Here is a 23,163-nt window from a genome sequence, read left to right as displayed (position 1 = left end):
CAAAAATCTTAGATATCTAACTTCTCCACCAATATTTAAATTCGTCGTAAGATAACTGTACTTTTTCGAAAGCATTAGAAATGTTTACAAAATGTTTCTTCAATTCATTTATAATATAAGAATGATCAGTAAATGTAGTATCGCCAAAAGTGAGCCGTTCGGGAATATGTACATTCTCCTTTTTACCCAAATTAGATAAATCATTAATATTTTGCCAAATATATTTTGGATCTTTTCTTTCATTTATTGCATTATTGAAGAAATTCTTTTGTTTTTCTTAATCTCTGAGCTTATTCTATTTCGTTATAATTCATATTCATCGAAATCTTCATTTTTGTGATATTGTGATATTTATCTCTTAAAAATATCATTGCTTTAATTTCATCAGTGAACCATTTAGGCTGTGTATCAAATTTTATTCTCTTTTCTGTAATTGGAGCATGTTTGGAAATAATATCTTTTACTATTGAACAAAAGGTTTGTAAAGCTAAATTTGGATCAACAATACTCGACAGATTCCAGAGAAGATCGAGCTAAATCAGTCTGAAAAGATTGTACATTGAATTCTTGAGTGATCTATACTTCATTATCTTATAAAATTGATTGAGCCTGTTCATGGACGGTACTGGAAAGTACAAGTTACCGTCCACGCCCCCTAGCACCGGCTTAAGCAGAATTCAACATTTAACACGAAAATAGTGAAATTTTGAATTTAGAAACATCCGCAGATGTGTTCTTACGGCGGTTATCATGGAACCTTCAATGTGACACAGTAGTGCCATTCCATGAAAAGCGGCGTATGGTACCTAAGTAAAAGAATGCTTTTGCCCTAAACGAGAAAACAATGGGCGGAACTAAATAAGATGGAATTTTGAGAGGGGATCAGTGGTTATGAAGCCTGCGTACCACAGATAAGACGTCAAAAGACAAATTTAAAAAGCAGGCAACATATCCTTAGGGTGATTCAACATTATTCGAGTAGGAATATTGGAACCACCCAACTTGAAAATGGCCGAATAGAAGAAACTAAAAGTACTATATAACATGTATACACAACAATCTCGTGCTGAACGATCTTCAAGGCTTGCAAATATAACATCATTGATTAATTGTACGGGCAGACTTTTTATAGCCGCCACAAGGCACAAATAACCACGTTTAACCCGTGACGTAACTGTTCTAATGAAACAGACAGGGAAGTGATCACTTATTGATAAATTGGATACAAATATATAACAGACATGTGTATAACTATTCACACTGCCATAAATATGATCAATAATTGTTGCACTAGTTTTAGTTGTTCTTGTTTGGGTTTGAATGAATTGCCTTAGACCAAATTTTGATATTAAATTAGACCATTTTGTATTATTGAACTTATTTCTGGGTTTATCAGGCATTAAATTAATATTAACATCGCTTAGAATGTATTACTCACAATATTTAGAATCAATTTCATCGAGTTGCTGTTCGTATTCATGATTGGCGTACTTTTGGAGGGCGGTATACATAGTATACTAGAAACGTTTTTGTATTAGGGTAGTTTATCTCTATCCAAAGAGATTTTAAATTTTCATTTTCTAGGTCATTACGACGTTTGTAGGGCACTTTCTCACTTATGAAAACTATCAACCCCCCTCCGTTTCTTCCATTTCTATCCTTTCTTTCAAAAACAAAGTTTTCTATTTTCAAATCATTATTATAAATATTTTCATTTAGATATGTTTCACAACTACCAAAGATATCTGGTTTGTTCATTCTTCCTATCTGATTTTATAATTTTATTAATTTCATTTATTGTTTTATTAATCATCCAATATACCACATTTGAATTATTGTCTTATTAAATAGCTGCCAATAATAAAAGAACATAATTAAATATACAATATAAAATGACTTACCTGAACAACACGTAAAACTAATGAAATCTAGTTCCCTCTATTTTAAAGTTCTTCTTTCTATATACGAGATGTAAATGTATACGATACGATGTTTTAGATAAAGAAATGTTTTACAGCATGCAGTAAACCTGTACAAATATTTGTTATCCAAAACTTCAAAAAACAACTAGAGTGTATCATGAATTGTATTACATTTCATGTCTTCCCGGATTAGAAAACCACACAATAATTGGGAATGCACCTGATTTGAAACTATTTATTCAACTTACGCTGCCAAATTGTATCAATTTAAATATCGTGTTAACGCGAATTTTCTTGGGTGAACATGGGATTCGGAGTTTTATTTGGAATAGGTATGTCATTTTTCCTGTCAATGTCCTTTGACATATTCTCTAACGTTGATAAAATGTAAGATTGTTTAATTTACACCCCTCCCTTAAACATATAGCTTCTTTAATCTAACTTGAAATTTCATTTGGTAGAACTTAGCCGAAATTAACACATATATATTAAGGCTCAGCCAATCTCTAAACTGTTGAGTAGACAATATCAGACAAGAATTAGTTAAATTCAAGGTCGTCTCTAGGAACAGTAGGAACATTTAAATCTAACGCTTTATATGTCTTAATATAGTGTAAGAAAACATAAACTGTTTAAAGGAATCGAAAATCGGTACTGTGTATATTTCTGGGTATATAACTGTACAGGGGCAGTTATATATTTTTTCAAACTTGAAGTAATTTCTAAACGTCGAGGAAAGCAAAAATCATCAACTGATTTTCAAACTGAAAAATATTTAAAATATTACTAATTTGTATCTGCCTTCGTGATTATATTCCTGTGCGTTTTAACTAGAACCGTGCTTTTTTCTTTAACAAATTGCGCAAAAACGTTATCCTTTTTCCCGCAATTAGTTTTTGATACAAGACTACCTTAGAATACTACAGATAAAATTTGGTGATCATAAATCGATTAATTCAGAAGAATAAGATGTTTAAAGGAATTTTACTTACTTTTTGCTTTAGAGGCCACACAAATGGGCTAATCAAGTAAATTTGAAAAACATAATGATAACAAACAATCTCCGAATGCTACAGATAAATTTTGATAATTATTCATCAATTAGTTCAGTATAAAAAGATGGGTTTTTTTCTATTTTAAGCTCTGTTGCCCCCTTAAGGGGCCAATTGAAATGATATTAGCAAATTTACTTGTGACTAAAGTAATTTTGTTAAGTAGTTTCAGAGAGAAAGATGAATGTTGACGCATGACGACTGACGCCGGAGCATCCACTTTGATATTAATATCTCACCCTGAATCAGCTTATAACCAAAAAGCTAAATACACTTAATGTATATTTTAGTTTTGGGGCCATGTTATAAAACAGACAGGAATCATTAGATTTTTGAGGTGGAAATGTCGTTTGACGGGTTGGGCTTTCTTTAGGGGTTCTTATTTTCTCTATTTTATCGCCACATCAGCGTTGTTTGTGCCGTGTGGAGGCTGTAAAAAGTTGCCCCGTACATTAAATCAGAGATGTTATATTTTCGATCCTTAAAGATCGTTCAGCACGACATTATTGTTGTGCTTGTGTAATTTAGTTCTTTCTATTTGGCTATTTTCTTATTTGGTGGTTCCAGTATTCCTCACTTGAATACTATTGAATCACCCTTAGAATATGTGGCCTGCTTTTTAAATTTGTCTGTTGACGTCTTATCTGTAATATGAAGGCTTCATAGCCTCTGATCCCCTTTCAAAATTCCATTTTATTTAGTTCCGCCCATTTTTTTTCGTTTAGGGCACATGCATTTTTTTTACTTGGAGACCATATGCTGCTTTTCATGATGGCACTTACGTCTCACATTGAAGGTTACATGATAACCGCCATATGAACACATCTGCGGATGTTTCAAAATTCAAAATTGTACAGGTTCATTTTAAATGTTGAATTCTGCGTAAGCCGGTGCTATGGGGCGTGGACGGTAATTTGCACTTGACAGTACCGCTCATGAACAGGCTTAATCAAACCGAGCCTGCAACATTTTCAATTTTACCGTGTTGGGCTTTCTTTAGGGATTCTGTATTTTTCTATTTTATTTTTATCTTAACTTTGTTTCGAAGAAAATATAAAGATATTGTTACAGTCATAGCATCGTTCCAGTTGCCGTCTACAAACTTAACAGTTGATTATAACTTTTAAGTTCTGGATATAATATTATCTACATACTTGTCCACAACAACCGTTGGAACAAGACTTTCAAGTAGCCTAGACGAAAATAGACCTTTAATCATAAATGTTCTTGAACTTCCATGTCAATGTCTAAATAATGCTTGTTTGTTTTGGTGATTTTTGCTATTTGTGGCTATAACTTTGTTAGTTTTTAATAAATTGTCTTCAATCTAGAACACAATAATATTTTATGATTGACCTTAAAGTTTATACTGAAGTATGATCAGACAGAGCCTTACCTTAAATCATAAACGACCTTGATACGCCGCTTTTTATGGAATGGCACGGAAGTGTCACGTTGAAGGTTCCATGATAACTGACATATGAACACATCTGCAGATGTTATAAATTCAAAATTTTACCATTTCATGTTTAAATGTTGAATTCTGCTTAAGCCAGTGCTAGGGGGCATGGACGGTAGTTTGCACTTTACAGTACCGTCCATGAACAGGCTCAACATTTTCAATTATGTTGGGCTGAACTTTCTTCTTGGATTCTTATTTTCTCTATTTGACCATGAAGATCAACTTGAAATTTTCGTGTTTTAATGTAACTTGTTATAACCTGGTAATTGACGAATGAATTGACTTCATATTAAGTGACAACATCTTTTAGGTCAAAGCTTTGCTGTCTATAAAGTCCAAATAAATGAAATTATTTTGTTTGTTTTTTCTGTAACTATATCATTTATGAATTGAGCAATTTCATTTTTAGACACATCCTTTATTAGGTATGTTCCTTCATGTAAATCAAACTCAAATTAAAAACCTTGAACTTGAAGGTCAATTTATTTAATTTTCGATCATAATTGCTATAATTGGCGTCAACTTGATAAGTAACCAATAACTTTAAATTTGGACAAAAAAACATTTATACAAGGCCTTCTTAAAATTGAACTGACCTCGACCTTGAGCTTGAAATGATTTTGACTGTCAATGTCAAATTATTGTATTTTAGGTACATTGTAATTATTTGTCATTAATGTACGGAATTGATTTATACGTGGACAAAACTAGACTTGTTGCAAAAAAAACATATTGGATAATTTAGATGTGAAGTTGACTTTTAATTGATCGTTATCATCAAGGTCAAATAGATGAATTTTGATTTCCCTACAACTTTGTTACTTGAATCTAGTGCAAAATTTAAGATGTAGGATTAAACTTTCATATCAGTTGACCATACTGTTGACGAGGTGGCCTACTTTGAAATTTGATATCAGCTGATCTAGAGAGTGACCTACTTTTTGTCCTTTGATGGGAATCTCTGAAATTTTGACTATGTGCACAATTTCAGATGTAATTTGGAACTTTCATATAAGCAAACCTAGATAATTTTAAAACATGGTCTTGTCCTTTGATGAATTTTGGACAATGTGCACAGTTTAAATTTAAGATGTAATGAATTTTGATGTTTGATCTATATTTTATTGATTTGACCTATTCTCTCGTCATTTGATGTACAGCTATGAAATTTGAATCATGTGCTCAGTTTGAGATGTAAAATCAACTTATATTTCAGCTGACCTAGATAATTTGAAATTGTGAACTTCTTTCTTTTCCGTTGATGTACATCTATGATATTACGACTGTTTCAACAGTTTAAGATGTAAATTGAAACTTTTGTATCAGCTGACTTACATAACTTGACAACTTGACCCATTTTCTTGTCTGTTTATGTGCAGCTTTACAATTTGAACAATGTGCACAGTTTTATAATTCAAATTAATGATTGAACAGTACAGAAATGATTTATACTAACAGTGTCACTAGACCTACCTATTGAAATTTTAAAAAGGGAATAATCATCTCTCTTTTTTCTTTAATTTTCTTTTTAAATATTTGTTTAAACCTTTTATTTATTTGCTTTTAGAAAGAAAATAAAATGTCGAGCGTTGCCCCCGCCCGGTGTGCCTCTGTTTAAAAGGATAAATATCACACATTTTCTAATTCTTACATAGATCAGCTGGTGTACTTAAATTAGAAAAAAGCGCAAAAGAAAATTGGGAAATATACTACGAAATGAATTGAAAATAATATTTTGTGCTATTCTTAGCCCGGTTTGAGTGAAAAGCGATGACACTCAAAGTTTGGACAATTTTTCACAATTAAGATAATTATTCTGGAAAAACAGATTGAGTGAATGATCTGAAATTTTCCACACAAGTTATTGGTCTAGATCTACATCTATGAACCATTAATGTCGAAAAGACCTTTTCCAGTTCTGTCATGTCAAAAAACATCAGTGGAGTCCCTTTTAATTTTAGATCTGTTGGCTATCATTTTAAGCAGGCCGGAACCATTTAAACAAGTTTTATATAGGACCGCTTAAGGATCATTCCTGCATATATAATTATTTCATCACAATCTCCTTTGGTTGGTTTGGGAGGATTTTTTTTTTATTGTAAGCGCTTGTGGTCATCTTATTCAGCGAACCGGAACTATTCTCATATTATCTATATAAAGGCCACCTTATATTTATCTCTATTTGCCCAGCGGGTTTTCAGAGAAGATGTTGTTTTAATAAATATGTACACGACGGACGATCAACGAAATCGACGGAAGTCAGACTACCTTATACACTCTGTGGTTTAGTGAGCTTAAAAGTTTGGATTACATCTTTATAAATGTCTGAGTTCTTTCTTATGGTAGAGGACTATTTGTTTGTTCATCAGATTTAAAGTTAGTTATAATCGCACTTAAATAAGTGTAGGAAAACATATCATTTGGTGTCAGAACATTCTCCAGCTGTATTTTCTGTGTATAATTAATATGTGCCCCGGAAATGATTTATGATGGGTTTGTTGTGTTTAAAATTTAATGTTTCTTTAAATAGAAACTGAGTTACCAAATTTTCTATAATGTTATGTTCTTAAATAGTTTGCTAAGAAGTGGTTAAAATGATTTTAAATGGAGGGAAAATCTTATTGTCAGGATGACAATCCTCATTGAATGCAAAGGGAATCTAGAAAATATATGTCTCCCAAAACTATGTATGCGGAACATGCCGGCGATATGCACAACCAGGGATGGTAATGATCGCTCATGTGAAATTTCATGGAAATCCCACCAATAGCTTGACTCGTGAAAGCCGGAGAAGAATTTTTCTATTTAGAGCTCTGACGACCATTTTGTGCAGAGAGGAGGAACGTGCTGGCGAAATACACAACTAGGGATGGTAATGATCACTCATGTAAAGTTTAGCTGAAATCGCAACAGTAGTTTGACTGGTGAATGTCTGAGTAGGATGTTCTATTTTTAGCTATGGTGGCCATTTTGTGCAGCAAAGCGGAACGTGCCAGCAATGTGCACAACAAGGGATGGTACTGATCACTCCTGTAAAGTTTGGTTGAAATCCCACTTGTTGTTTGACTTGTGTCATTTCTGAAATGTTTGGTTGAAATCCCATCAGTAGATTGACTTGTGAAGGTCGGACAAGTTTAATGCGGGCGGACGGACAGACAGGCGGCGAGGGCAAAAACAATACGTCTCCCAGAAACTTTGAGAGACATAATCAAACACAAATATTGAATAAGTTTGAAATCAACCAAATTCTAAAAGAACATTTTTTTTTAAAATTTGTCTTTGAAGAGGAGTCCCTTTTTATTGAAATTTTCTGTTGTTCACAGACTGACTTAAACAATTTTTAAATGTAAATATCCAAGTAACCAATTATCCTAGAAATTTTCAAAAGAAAACATGGTATTACTTTTATTTGAATAACCATACTGTTTTATCTCTTGATTTGTCTTTCGGAACGAGTTAATATTTTCCCTAAGATAGCGTTACATTGGGGTGGAGTTTAGATATCGATTTCAAAATAAAGCTGTTTTCAAATCTGTTTGCTGCCCGATGTGAGTCTAAACGTTTTATAAATCAACATTTCAAATCGATAAGATAACAAATGTCGTACAGCGATAATTGAAGATATGACCGATTTTCAGAGCAATACAACACTCGCATTCAGACCGCAATTTAATATTGTATGAATCTTCAGGATACGCTCCACAACAATGTACAATGAATACAGATTGTATATCTGTATATAACGTTGTACGTATTTAAGAAATTGTAGTCCTTACACATCCATATTTGCTTGTACATTTACTTTTGATTGGTGTGTACTTAAAAATCCTACCGTTTGTTGAGCTTTCACATTAGTCTAGAAGAGGCACTCTCGGGATGTGTTGCGTTCATTGTTTAAAAAAAGAACATTGTTGTTTGAAGGTCTTTGTAAACTTTTTGAATTTGTTAAATTCAGTTGTGTTGATCTTAATTTATCAATGGTTGTATTAAGTTGTTTTTGGTTGTTGAATTATATTTTGCTGTTGAGTGATATTTGTTTGGCTTATTATATTTGGTTGATATTGGTTGAGTTGCATTGGGTCATTTTGTCTTGTCAAGATTTTTATATTTTGACTTTGAAAATATCTGTTAATATTTTTCTCTTTTTGTTTAAGTTGTTTGAGATGCTGTGAATTTAATATTTTGTTGAATGTGTGTGGTTCATACTATATCTTAGGAATTGTATGCTAATTCATTTTTGTGTTCTCCAAATTGTGGTCATTTTATTGTCTAGTTTGATCATAGTTTTATCAAGATAATCCATCGTAACCAGTAAAGCATAATCACATGGAAAACAGAAGCGTAACATGCTTCATATGTAAGAGGGAGTGTCATGTGGCCAGAGATTGTCAAGATCAGACTAAAAAATGATATGAAGCAGCTGAAATGGTACATGGCAAGCAAAGTAGTAATTTCTAATAAATATATCGGGATTCTTTAACCACGAAAATGGCGAAATAGCCATAGAGAAAATAGACGTGATGGTAGATCAGATGATTAGATCGGGATTATTTATGTCAATTTCTCTGTCAAATTCTTATGATGGTAGAAGGTTAACGTTAATTAGATTTGAAACAAGGATACGTTGGAAATTGATGGGAAAGCTCTTATCGACAACGAGTCAGGCTTGGGGTAATGATACTGGTAATGATAACGCAGTAGGAATGCATTACTTTCCTTGCGAGTAATGCATAGTTATAATACTGCATGCCGATTTATTACTTGTGATGGTACAGGAAAGCAAAATTCAGGTAATGAAGGTACATTACTATCCTTTACTTTGCATTACTCCACCAAACCTACTACATCATATATGGTATGGATGTTCCAAAGAACACAAGATAGAATTGTGATGGCCTTAATCAGTCAAATAAAATATAATATCATGAAAATTCAATGTCCCATCTCACTTATATGTCTGCACTGATTTATAACATTATTATCAAATGAAGGATAATGCATAATGCATAATACATGTGAACTCTCCAACTTTTAGCAGGAGACTCCCACTTTCTGTAGCCATATTTCAAAGATTGTGTCTTAAAATAAGAGGTATTTTCACAAATTAAAGAAATATTCCTATTTTTTATGTAAGAAATTCTTTCTTTGTTTATTATCTCCCTCTTTTTGAAGTAAAATCCCCCACTTGATCATCGAAAAAAATTCACATGTATTAGCATATATATGTACATTGTTCAGTGTACTAGTAGTTGAAAAATGTTTGAAACAATTGTAGTGTTTTCTGGAATAGGGGGCTGTCACAATAACCATACGTGTTCTTTGGATTTCTGTAGTGCCTTGTCTTCTACTCTATCCTGTTTTGTTTGGACCCGGCTCCTTGCCGCTTGGTCGTGTGGGAATCGAGTGCATAGAACGCTGCCATTCCTTGTTGTTCTGTTTTTCATATTTTATCTGTTGATTTATTGTTTAATCAGTTAATATGAGTTAATATTTTCCCTACAGTGGTGAAGGGTAATTGTCATTTTTCCATGTTTCATTTAAATCTGTTACTGCTCGCAGTTTGTGCCATGTGGAGACTGTAACAAATTACCCGTACATTCGATAAGGGATGTTATATTTCCAATCCTTAAAGATTGTTCAACACGACATTATTGTTGTTTTTTGTGGTATTTTATTTCTTTCCATTCGGCTATTTTATTGTGGACGATAACTTGCACATTCCATTACCGTCCATGAACAGGCTCAATCAAACCGAGCCTACAACATTTTCATTTTTTTTTTTCAGGGATTATATTTTCTCTCTATTTCAATGTAAAACCGCTTGACATTTTAATTGGTCGGTAACACTTAGCAACTTTTCCAGCAGTTTTCTCAGCAATTAACCGATTAAAACTGATGTAAACTTTCACCCATGTGACAGTGGGTGTCTTTGTATGAGAGAGTAACAAATATCTTGGGGAAGTAGTGAGTAAATAATAACATATTTATATAATGAATATTTAGAAATGTCCCTTGCGTTTGAAAAAATATGTAAGTGTGGCAAGATACCGCTTGAAATATCAAATTGTCAAAGACACGTAATCCAAACAGAACATTTATAAACCGATATTAATATTTACATAATAAAACATAAAATGTATTTCCCATGTTCATGTATAAAAAACATTTGTTCAATGTATTTCTCTAATTTGATGTGATTTGATTAATTTACAGCCTTTTTCGATATGTTAACATAAATAACAAAACACAGGCTTTATAACCTCAGATCCCCTTTCAAAATTCCATTTTATTTAGTCCCGCCCATTTTTTTCTCGTTTAGGGCACACACATTCTTTTATTTGGGGATGTCTCTTATTTCGAAATTTCACAATTTATCGTGTTTAAATGTGGAATTGTGCTTAAGCCGGTGCTAGGGGCGTGGACGGTAACTTCCACCACCAGTACCGTCCATGAACAGGCTCAATCAAACCGAGCCTGCAACATTTTCAATTTTGTCGAGTTGGACTTTCTTTAGGGATTCTGTATTTCTCTATTTTAGGTCTGCCATGGACTCCCTGGAGAGCACCTTACACGAACTTCAAATGGAAAAAAGAAGTGAGAACTATTTTAATTATTGATCTGTTTGTGATTGGGCCGTAGCTGTTAACGATCCTGTATGTTGTGATTGAGGTTGTTATCACACTCAAGTGAAATTATATATGTATAGAATTATGCTCATAAGACAATTTTCAAACAGAAGATTATGTTAAATATGTATTGCAAATATTTGTGCACATTATATGTAATCATTAAAATATATGCATTCATTTCTCATTGGAAAAGTTGACTTAGACTTTATAGTAAATAAATTTCTAATTACTTCCCTTTATTAACATAAAATGTAAAATTCGGTAATATCTTTACAGATAATGCTTTTTGGAACTAGCAATATTGATAAATCTTAATTTGAACATCATATTTATGATAAAAAAAATTAAAAAATTTGTTACAGGATTTTTAATGTATTTCTTTCTTTTCAATTTGATTGTAATAACGCATAACATAATCAAATCTTTTTAAGTTTAATATCGTTTTCAATAAGACTATATGTATTTTCCATATTTTAACCCGTCAGCAACTTATATTTTTTTCAGACAGCAGAGAAATTACAAAAGGACATAAACGATATTTTACCAACAGCAGAGACTGGTTTAAAAAAATTCAAAGTTCTTACTATTGGCACTCATGGACATGGGAAGTCTTCCTTAATTAACACATTAGCTTCAATTAGTGTTGGCGAGAAAACTACTGTTTGCAATGCTGCTCCGATGGACGAAAATGTTACCACACATGTCAGTTTATAAATTTTATTTCTAAAATGTTGGCAAAGATATTATCCAATTATCATTATAACTCAGCGTAAAGGTTAGGGTAGTCAACTTTTTTGTTTAAGGTTCTAAAATCTAAAACATATTTGTTATTGAGCGGGTTCCTTGGTGATTATAATATTTATAATAATATCAAGTTATAGAAGTATATCCATCGTATAGAACGAGCAACAGTGTCGCATTTTGTGGTAATAGTATAGCAATTTTAAGATTGACAAGATAAGGAGCTTCATTTTTCGGAACTTTGATTTTTTTAAATTTTGACTTAGTTGCAAGAAGAGAATTCGGAATCAAGGCATTTTTCCCATACTTTATGTGGGCATTTGGCATTAAGCAATTCTTTATCAAGAGTCCGTCACAATTTTCTCCGATTTTGAGTAATAAAATCATGAGACAAGAAAAAGAACCTCGAAAACGTTATTACCTTATGTTAAGAAATATATTATAGTAACAGCAAATTGCTAGACACAACTACTTTCCCGTCCGTCATATGCAATTAAAAAGAATGTAACAACAATAAAGAGACAAGTGTGTTTGGAGCAAATACCAAGCAGCTTTTTGCCAAATTTATTACAATTTATACCATGATTGAGGTTTAAGACCAATTATGCCCAAGAAATGCTTTTAATTTCATTTCACAAAAGCTTTTTGTTTAAAGTGTGCTATTTTACTTCGTAAAAGTTAATCATTGGCCAATAACATATACATTCGACTGTTTATGATCACGTTTGGCAATGTTAACCTAAGATTCATTAATTTTCAGGATGTTTTCATAAATATCGATTTACGCAAATGGTTTTAATGATTATATAGTTCTCGATACTTTGAAAATTAATGTTGCCTGCTGCCAAGCACGGCGGAATGTGACAAGCGTATTTGCAAGTTAGAAGCTTCAAAAAGTTGTTTGCATATTTCATTTCTGTTTTTTTTCCTAACTTTAAGTGCAACTCGAATTAGTAAAGTTTGTGTTACACCTCGAGCGTTTATTTTTTCTTTTGTCATAAATTTGATACATAAGTTTTCTTTGATTTCAAGGCGTAAAGTCATACAACGAAAGGTATGAACGCATAAAAACATAGTTCTGTAAAAGATTAAAAAGAATTATTAAAGAAAAAAATGACATTGATTTTGGTGATTCTAACCTTCAATTTGAAACTGACAGCCTTGCATCTTGTCACTGAGGCTACGAAGTCACTTGTTATGCGTTGTATAATACATTAAAGTGTGGTGCACTTCGGAATCCGATAATTACCAAAGTCATTGAATATTCAAATTCTCAGATTAATATTGCCAGACGATTCATTAAAATATATTTTATTGTTTATTTGATAAAACCGATGAATGAGTCATCGGAGATGAATTGTGGAACTGGAATATGAGTTTATAATCATCTAAGCGGAAAAATTGCCGGTTATTTTTCAAAAAGCTGCATGGAAAAAGTTCACTATGTTGCATGGTGTACACCGGCTTTGATTACAGTCTGGCAACACCGAATCAGACGATTGATCTTTAATTTTGGAATACTATTCCAATTTTGGAATACTATTCCACTCCTCTTTTAAGGCAGCACAATATTCTGCAAGAGTGGTCGGCTGAACAGGGGCAACAAGAAATGGCCATCATACGCATGTCCCATACAAGTTCAAACGATTGATTGTTCGTAGATCTGGCAGAAGCTCGATTGCTTCACATGTAAGGTATTGGGTAGTGAGGCCAGCAATGTGTGTGTGTCAATCTGTGAATCAAAGAGTTTTTACAACATTAAGGAGAGGAATATACATTAAAAGACCTTGTTTGTGCTCATTGTGCTTTTGGCAACAAAAAGGTGAACGCATGTTTTGTCAACAGATGCAATGTTTGCAAATTGTCTTTGATTGAAGCTTTGAAACATTTTGAGCAATTGTGAGCAGCTTGTAGTCCACCCTATTCTGGTCAGCTATCAACATGTAGCAGAAAATTTTTGCACTTTAAAAATACGCCTCAAAATTAAATGCATCCGCGATAGCGTTGAGCCAACAGTTTTTGCAATATCGCGAAAGGATTGTGAAACTACCATCACTCTCAGTTATTTTCTTGACATTTGAGACATTTGTAATATCATTGCATCTTTGTGTCAGACAGACTTTTCTTTCTTCAAATTCGAACAATACACTATCAGATCCATAAACTTTTCCCAATTCAGTAACAGAATCACCGAGTTTTGTTCTTATATATACGCTCTTATTTCTTTTTTATTCTCAACCCATTTAAAAACAATTATTGTGCTAATGTGGTTTTCTACAGGCTCTTCTTATACTACAATTAGTTTTAAAGTTTAAAAACTGCTTTAAGCTTACGGCTCGTGTTTAAACACGCATATCAACATCGATGGAATCACGCTGTGGTACAAAGAATAGAAAAACGGTCTATGCAATACATATCGTGCAATCCTCGTACTACAACATTGTCTTTTTTTTCTTTGTTGTTGTTGTTGTTGTTTTTTGTCTGGCAATTTACTGTCAAAATTCTTCTCAATACTGGAAACGAAAGTTCGGCGTGTTTTTTATACCCAAACTAAAGGCGGCATTAAAATAAAGATTTGCTCTTGTCCATGCGTGCGTGCGTTTTCATATTGCGTCGCATGTAGCAGTAGAAGTGCTTAAGCTAGCGTCAGAAAATTTACAGGAGTGTTGATCAGCATGTAAATTTGTGTCCAGGACTTTTACATGCGGATTAATTCAGTTTGTAAGTTTTTGCCATTGACTTAGTCAAAATTTGAAATTTTCCGTTTGTGTCGCACAGAGCTCAAAAAGTATTTGATCTACAATCGTGAAATTTTACAGGAATGTGTGTCAGCATTTGAAGTATTGTACCTGGTGTTTGCTTGTGGAGTTATTCAGTATATGTAGAGTTAATGCCCTTGCTTTGTTAAAATATTGCAATTTTAAACTTGTGTCATGCGTAGCCACAAACTATTTTATCCAGAGTCATTAAAACTTTACAGGGGTATTTATCAGTATGTGTAGTTGCGCACCTGAGGATTTCACGTGTGGATTAATTTAGCATGGAGGGGTGTTCATCTGTGTTTTTTTTTTTTATTTTCTTTTAAGCACACTTGACGATATATAATTGAGATTTGAAGTTATTAATATTGGGAAAAATCAAACTGACAACACTGGAAAAATTGGATGTCGTTGTCATGCCCTTACTTCTTAGGGGTGAGGGGAGTCATGTCGAATTTTCTTTGTTATGTCCCTCTGTCATACTGTCCTCCTGTACGTCAGTAGACTGAGTTTGTGGGAATCCTAATTCTGTAGATACATGTCTAGTTTTTGGGGTTTTTTTATTTTTTGAGAAGTGTGACAGTCTCTCTATTTGATCTTTCAAAGGGTAAAATCTGCACATATTTAAGCCGATATAGAGATGAGTCTAAAATACATTATCAGAAGCCGGATCAATTTTTGAGGAATAAACTTCTTGACATGTGCCGGAATAACAATTACCTACCTTTCAAGCCGTGAAAAGTCCCCCATCATGAACTTCTATACTATTACCACAAAGCTCGAAACTGAATTTCGTTCCCTTCAATGAAATGAGAGAAAATATATATTGCACCGATCTGAGTATTTTCGTTTGAAGTATGTTTCCTTTCATTTAATTATTATAACTACTTAAGCAACATTTTGCCTTTCAAAGTGAAAATGTTATGTTAAAGTCAAAATATGTTATTATTTTGTCATATTTGTTTCCAATTTCGGATTCTAGTTTTAATGAATATACAAGATCCCAAGTGACACAAAAAATAATTTGTAAATATCCTTCAAATTGTTTTGCTAACGCTTAGTTGGAAAAAAGTAGAAGAGGCTTTAAATTTGTCTAGCTGTTTGAATTTCTATCCTCAACATGTCAAGGTGCAAATCATTGTTCAATCCCAATAAAAACACTTAATGTTTTGAAATATATAAATTATTTAGTTCAGCTCAACTCTATGCTCGTATTGATTTGGCACAATTAATATTCTTCGTAGTAGCTGTTTATGTTGTTAATTGTTGTGCTTGTTTTTGTTTGTTCAGAGAGACTTGCGATTATCGAATGTGCAATGATAACATTCATACTTTTTACATTTACTTGCCGTAAAAGGATGGTTTACATTCCAGTTTGATTTTTCAGTACAGAACATTTGACTTCCTAGGACATTTGGGAAATTGTGTTTTAGGGGATATTTGTGGGCCACTACCGACAGCAAAAGATATTCAGCCGATGCTAGATGATATCAAAGCTATTCTTAAAGGAAATATTAAAAGCGGATATAAGGTAGGTCCATATTTTGTAAAAAAATAATTGTGTGATCAGTTGACCGTTTGATTAGATAATGCCCTCTCACGTGAAATGTTTACCTTAATTGTTACCTAAAGGTATGGTTTAGGCTAATTCTTGATTGTTGTCTCTCGATTGAAAACCCACCTTTAAATATGTGTCTGAAAACTGTAAAACTGTTTATTGGTCACATGTCTCAACGATTGTACTTTTTCCTTAACCAAGTCATTTTGACTTAACAGTGACTTGATTTATTTCTTAAACTTTACTAAACAACAAATGTTATGGTGAGAATATTTGGCAGTAATTTAATAAATCAATTTCATGTTTACTAAATTTGATTGAAGGACAATTGTTACTTTGATTACTGCTTTGCATTACCTTGATAATGGAAGAGGAAGACCCCTTGTGTCAAAGATTTTTTCAAATTTTCACAAATTCATTTATGTGTTCAAGTTTAGACTCAGTATCATAAAGACAACTGATCGGCAACGCCTTCTCTTTGACAGTCTTAGCGGGGACGGTGGCATATTTCTTCTCCCTTCATCAAGACCTCAAGCTCTTTATTTCAACTGTTGAGCTGATATTCCTACATGCAACTCATTCCAAATGTGCTTATTATGCCCCCACTTCGAAGAAGAGGGGGTATATTGCTTTGCACTTGTCGGTCCGTCGGTCCGTAGACCAAATGGTTTCCGAGTGATAACTAAAGAACCCTTAGGCCTAGGAACTTCAAACTTGGTATGGTGATTGGTCATGACCAGTTGATGGCCCCTATTGATTTTGGGGTCAAAGGGTGAAAGGTGAAGGTCACATTGACCTTGTAAGTAAAAACGGTTTCCGACGAATAACTAAAGAACGCTTAGGCCTAGGAACTTAAAACTTGATATGGTGATTGGTCATGACCAGCAGATAACCCCTATTGATTTTGGGGTCAAAGGTCAAGGTCACATTGACCTTGTAGGTAAAAACGGTTTCCGATCAATAACTAAAGAACCCTTAGGCCTAGGAAATTCAAACTTGTTATGGTGATTGGTCATGACCAGCAGATGACCCCTATTGATTTTGGGATCAAGGGGTCAAAGGTCAAGGTCACATTGACCTTTAAGGTAAAAACCGTTTCCGATCAATGACTAAAGAATGCTTAGGCCTAGGTTCTTCACACCTGGTATGATGATTGGTCATGACCAACAGATGACCCCTATTGATTTTGGGGTCAAAGGTCAAGGTCACATTGACCTTGTAGGTTAAAACGGTTTCCGATCCATTACTAAAGAACCCTTAGGCCAAGGAACTTCAAACTTGGTATGATGATTGGTCATGACCAGCAGATGCCCCTTATTGATTTTGGGGTCAAGGGGTCAAAGGTCAAGGTCACATTAACCTTATGTGACCTTCTAGGTAAAAACGGTTTCCGATCAATAACTAAAGAACCCTTAGGCCTAGGAACTTCAAACTTGGTATGATGATTGGTCATGACCAGTAGATGACCCCTATTGATTTTGGGGTCAAGGGGTCAATGTCATAGTGACCTTGTACTTAATGACCGTTTCTGACCAATAACTCAACAACTCAAGTTGCCTTGGTTGATATTTTTATGTGCTTTTGGTATACACATTTGAAGGTCTTATGTAATATAACAATTTGGCTGTCATTAATGACGCCTATGTGAGTCATAAAATTTATGTATATATTATTTGGTAAGATTTTTAATAACTTTAATTGCTGCACACAACCTATGGGGTCACAATAATTATTACCTTGTGACTAGTCATGACCAGTAGATACTAGATAACCCTTATTAATTGCTTGTTCACTGGGTCAGAAGTCATGCATAATAGGGGCATACATGTTTTACAAACATATCTTGTTTTGATCAAGGTTGGGTGATAGAGCTTGCCAGACAAGGCGTTCAATATTCTCCCTGTCCTGATAGTCCTGGACCACCCAGGTCTTGTTCGACGTACACAATCGTCAATGATGTACGACTGACTAGTCAATGTACCTCAATGTAGCACAACGAGGTCAGTCCGACCGTCTTAACTGCCACCCAAGACATAACTGACTGTGAAAAATTTGACCTTTGAAGAACCATAAATAATGTAATATCGTAGTATAAGAACAATTATACGAGGGGTGTTCAATATATTCGTAGACTAATGTCCTCTTTTTTTTCAGAATCAAATTTTTTATTAAAATTGCATTGATTGATAGCGTTGTTGTTCCTTTTAAAACAATGAAAAATTTAATTTTGGTAATTACGCAACTTTAAGACTGACAGCAATTTTCATAATCATGGTAATGCGCCAGCGTCCGAATTTTTGTAGTGAACTTAATATCAAGCGTGTAAATATACTACTTTCTAACTAAGATAAACACTTAAAAATCGTGGAAAGTAATGTATGACGTTATGACGAAGAAACCTAAAATTAATACAGAATTGACGTTAGAAATGTTGTCACAAGAAAAGCTGGAAACCAGGACAATCATTAATTTTTGCAATTATCTTGGAAAAACACCGACTGACACTTATAAAATGCAGCAAAAAAGTTGCGGGAAGACATCTGTTAGCCGTGCGCTTATTTCTAAATGGCATAAAATTTCTCTGAAGGTCCAGACACTATTCAGGACGACACAAGAATAGGGAAGTTGCACATTAATGAAACACACAGCGTTAATTAAGGCTGCTTTAGAATTCTGGGTCGCTGACAGTCGGTGTCATTGTCTTATGTACCGTCAAATACAGACAGTTTGTCATAAGCGGTAAAGTTCATGTACAAGTGTATTAAATTGCCGTTTCCGGTCATGTAATTTTTATGAATTATGTCTTCCTGACAAATAAATGTAAGCACTGTCAACGAATATATTGAACGCCCCTTTTATATCTCTGTTCCTACAAATAAGCAGAACACGCGGGGTGCAAACAGTAAGTGTCTGATCAAAGGATTTTGTAAATACTTGCCACAAATAGTTACTATAATAAGACGATGTGTCACGCGCAACACATGCATCCCTACCTCCAAGTTCAAAGTCACACGTAGAGGTCAAAAATTAACATAGTCTGTTTTAGGCTATATTTTGTGTCCGATCTAGAACTTCTTCGGGATTTTGAAATAACTTGGCACTAATAGACGATATGTGAAGTACAGCACCTGCACCCCTACCGCCAAGGTCAAGGTCACACTTAGAGGTCAACGGTTAACAGCGTCTGTTTTATGGTATATTTTGTGTCCCGTCCATAACTTCTTCATAGATCAAGGGATTTTAAAAACAATTGGCACAAATAGTCACAATGATAAGATAATATGTCATGCGTAACACCTGTGTCCCTACCTCCAAGGTCAAGGTCACACTTAGAGGTAAAAGATTTACATAGTCTGTTAAAGGGTATATTTTGTGACCTGTCCATAACTTTTCCATATATCAAGGGATTTTAAAAATACAATGTACTTTGCACAAATAATCACAATAATAAGACGACAGGCGAGAGGCGTAAAACATGGGTCCCTACCTCCAAGGTCACACTAAGAGGTCAAAGATAAACAAAGTATGTTATAGGGTATATTTTGTGTCCGATATATAACTTCTTCATAGTTCAAGGCATTTTGAAAATACTTGGCACAAATAGTGTTTCATTTTATTTCTTTAATAAATTTATTGTTGCATTTGCAGATCTAGCATTGATCATTAATTTGGATTGCAAGTCCTGAGATCTATACCTGAATCTTCTGAAATAGCTCAATTTTAGGTTTCATATAAAACTTCCCTGAGGCGGGGGACGTGGGTAACTCTGTTACAAATTCTTGTTAAATCATTTTATAACTTCCATAATATACTCGTAAGAAGAAGTTTTGCTTAGAAAAAGTTGAGTAGAACATTTATTATTTTGTCGCGTAAACTATCTATATCAAAAATATCAGGGTAAAAATGATATTTAAAAAGGTTTCAAATCTGTCTTTCATAAATTGCAGTTTGATCCAAAGAAAAGTATTTCTGAACAAGACGATTATTTTAAAGAATCTCCCAAATTTTCGGACAGGACGCATTGTGTTATAATTGTCATCGACAGTTTACAGGCGTACGAACTACCACCAAGCTATGTACTTAACATGGAAAAGATCATGAAAACCATAAATGAATTGAGTATATATCATACTGAAAATAGTTTAGATGATTAACGACGGTGAACCATTAAAGAAACATTGCATTTAATTGCTTATGAACACCCTTGTTAGTTTTACATACTTTATTATAGGCAATGATGGAAAGCGTGAAAAAAATTTAAAAAAAAACATCATTTTATATTTTGCCCTTAACAATGCTATGAATGATAAAAAAAAACATATCTGATATCAAGCTGCTTTCTGCAGCAATAAAAACAATCATTTTAAATTTGCTGAAAATCATGTGGTAAATTATTTCATCAAGCTAGTTATCGAGTGAAATGATCTGATGAAAAATCTACTTGTTTTTGTGCTTTATTTTCCAGATATCCCTGTAATAGCTGTTCTCACAAAGGCAGACCTGCTCTCAGAACATGTTGAATATAGTATTGCTTCAATTTTCCGTTGTAGGAAAATTCAAAAGTCTGTTGACGACACAGCAAAGCAGCTAAAACTTCCTGCTCCAAAGGTGTTTCCACTTGTCAATTTTGAAGCAATGGATAGCTTTACCTGGAAAGAATCGATTCCCGTATTGATTACCTTGAAGTCTTTCCTACGTATGGCTCAACAACATTCCCGTAATGCCGATGAGGTGAAGAAGGAATAACTCTAAAATATATGAGTTGATAATCGCAAAGTTTTGAGTTTTTGCCTAACAATACACATATAATGTAACACTTACTTTGATCATAAATTTTATGTAAGTTAACCAGTTATCAAAAGTAATGTACTTCTAACCCACGGTGAAAATTTATATGTCTTATTAATGTATGTGTGCGTGTTGGTGTGTGTGTGCGTGCGTGTGGCATTCTAAGATATAAAAGGTAGACAATCATATTGTCTTCAATTACCAGTTAAAGTTGCATTATGCTCATCCAAGGGTATTGGTAAGTGATCAAGTGAAAATCAAAATAAGTCTATATTTTGCCATTATTCCTTTTACTTTATAACTTACTAAGCATAAACATTAAATAACTCATATGGCCCTATGAAATTTCAGTAAATATCCATACAAATGTACCAGTAAGGTTCAATTTGTAGTCTTTTATATTTAAGGCAAACTTCTATTTTATCCATAAAATTTTCTAATATCAGCTTTTGGGCAATCACCATTATAACAGCGAATCTTTTGAGATATATATATATATATACAGTAAAGACTGTCTTAGCGACCCCCTGTATATAGCGACGTTCTGTCTATAGTGACCATAGTTAGGTGCGCCGAACAGTATTTACTATATAAATGGTCTGTATGTAGCGACTCCCTGTCTAGTCTGTACAACGACCATGATTTAGTCACCCGTTACGGTATTTGAGCCGTGAACAGCGACTTTTGCAAGGGGAGCATGGCTTGAACTAGGTGACGACTTTGGCGAAGAAGTCGCCTTCGGATCAGCGACTTTGCTTCAGTCGCCCGATTTTTATAATTTTCCGTCATACTTATTTACGCCGCTAGGTCTGTTAATAATTTGTTTACTTCTCAATTACAACCAATTACCGTTAATCCGCTAATTAATAACGCGTGTCAACATCAACAAAGTTCAATACACGCCGCAAGGCAAGAGTTCACTATGTTTATCTCATTACGTATTCATGATTGACGAATCAGAACGCGCGTTGTATCTACGGCAGTTTGCATTGACCAATCGGCGACACGCTAATACACTGTGGCTGTTTGTTGACAATTACACAATATGGCGACAAATTCAATCAATTTTCGCCGATAAAATGATTAAAGACACATGCATATACATAATTGCTGCGGTGTTTTGGCGAGTAAAGATAAACAATGCCAAACGTCTTAAAGGTGTGGTTATGTTTGAAACCTCGATAGTTAATTTTTTTCGGAGCACTTATCTAGAAATTATGTGGAGATTTGTATCTAATGTTTTATTAATACATTGAACTCCGTAAAGTAAACAGGTTGATTATACAAAATTAGATGTCTCTACAGTAACATCTCATTAGTAAAATTGAAATTAAACATTTTTTTACAAACAGATTTATCAATATAAATTACATTTTAATGAATATGTAACTTTTAGATACTAATGTTATGGTGTAGTTTATAATCTTAACCAATTATACATGCAATTTTAACTTAAACCCTTAGTATGATACTATCCTGCTTTTGAACAAATTATTGGTATGATATGTTCATATATCCGAATTATATAGAGACTGTCCACAGTGACTCCCTGTCTATAATGACCTTTTTTCTTTTCTCCCATCGAAGGTCACTGTAAACAGTCTTTACTGTATATATATATATATATATATATATATATATATATATATATATATATATATATATATATATATATATATATATATATATATATATATATATATATATATATATATATATATATATATATATATATATATAGTCTATTCAGTTCAAATTGACAATGAAAATATGAGCATAATGTCATTTTAAGTTAAATTTATTGCTTTGCTTTTAGCAGGAGAAAATCTAACAATTTAATATGAACCTGTATGTAACCAATTTTTATCAGTGTTAATCAGTCCATTTTACGTTGTAAACATGTATATACAATATATAGCCAGAAGAAAACATACAATAGATAAGGAAGAAAATATCATATAAAGCAATAGAAAACAAACTCTTAATAAAACGTAGAGTTTGCAAGTATATTAGTATAAGATACGTTGATCCAGGGCTTCCTTGATATTCAAAGCTAATTTGTATTAACAATTATTTATTTTTGATCGGTCGAATTGGTTAAGGCTTTTTAGGCCGAAGGCCGATCTAAAATCAGTTTGACTTCAAGTAAAATTCCTGTAAAATTTACAGGGAAGAAGTGAATATAAGAAGAGTTATCTTTGGTCATATTAAAATTACAAAATGAAATCTTGGAATCTCATTGGCCATTCTTG

General features: G+C 33.3%; 1 protein-coding gene across 1 annotated transcript; it reads left to right on the top strand.

Annotated features, from left to right (window-relative positions):
• Nucleotides 1-2,084: 2,084 nt before the first annotated feature.
• On the top strand, nucleotides 2,085-22,529 carry LOC132712787 (interferon-induced protein 44-like). Its single transcript, XM_060695225.1, has 6 exons — nucleotides 2,085-2,254; nucleotides 10,975-11,030; nucleotides 11,570-11,767; nucleotides 15,953-16,096; nucleotides 20,071-20,242; nucleotides 20,589-22,529. The coding sequence occupies exons 1-6, from the start codon at nucleotides 2,227-2,229 to the stop codon at nucleotides 20,867-20,869; spliced, it is 879 nt and encodes a 292-aa protein (XP_060551208.1). The 5' UTR covers nucleotides 2,085-2,226; the 3' UTR covers nucleotides 20,870-22,529.
• The last annotated feature ends 634 nt before the right edge of the window (nucleotides 22,530-23,163 follow it).

This window comes from Ruditapes philippinarum, unplaced genomic scaffold, assembly GCF_026571515.1.
Source record: "Ruditapes philippinarum isolate M1 unplaced genomic scaffold, ASM2657151v2 ctg8815_1_1_1_1, whole genome shotgun sequence".
NCBI classification, from domain to species: domain Eukaryota; kingdom Metazoa; phylum Mollusca; class Bivalvia; order Venerida; family Veneridae; genus Ruditapes; species Ruditapes philippinarum.
Note: the sequence above shows the minus strand (reverse complement) of the source record. Positions and strands in the feature narration are given on the sequence as shown.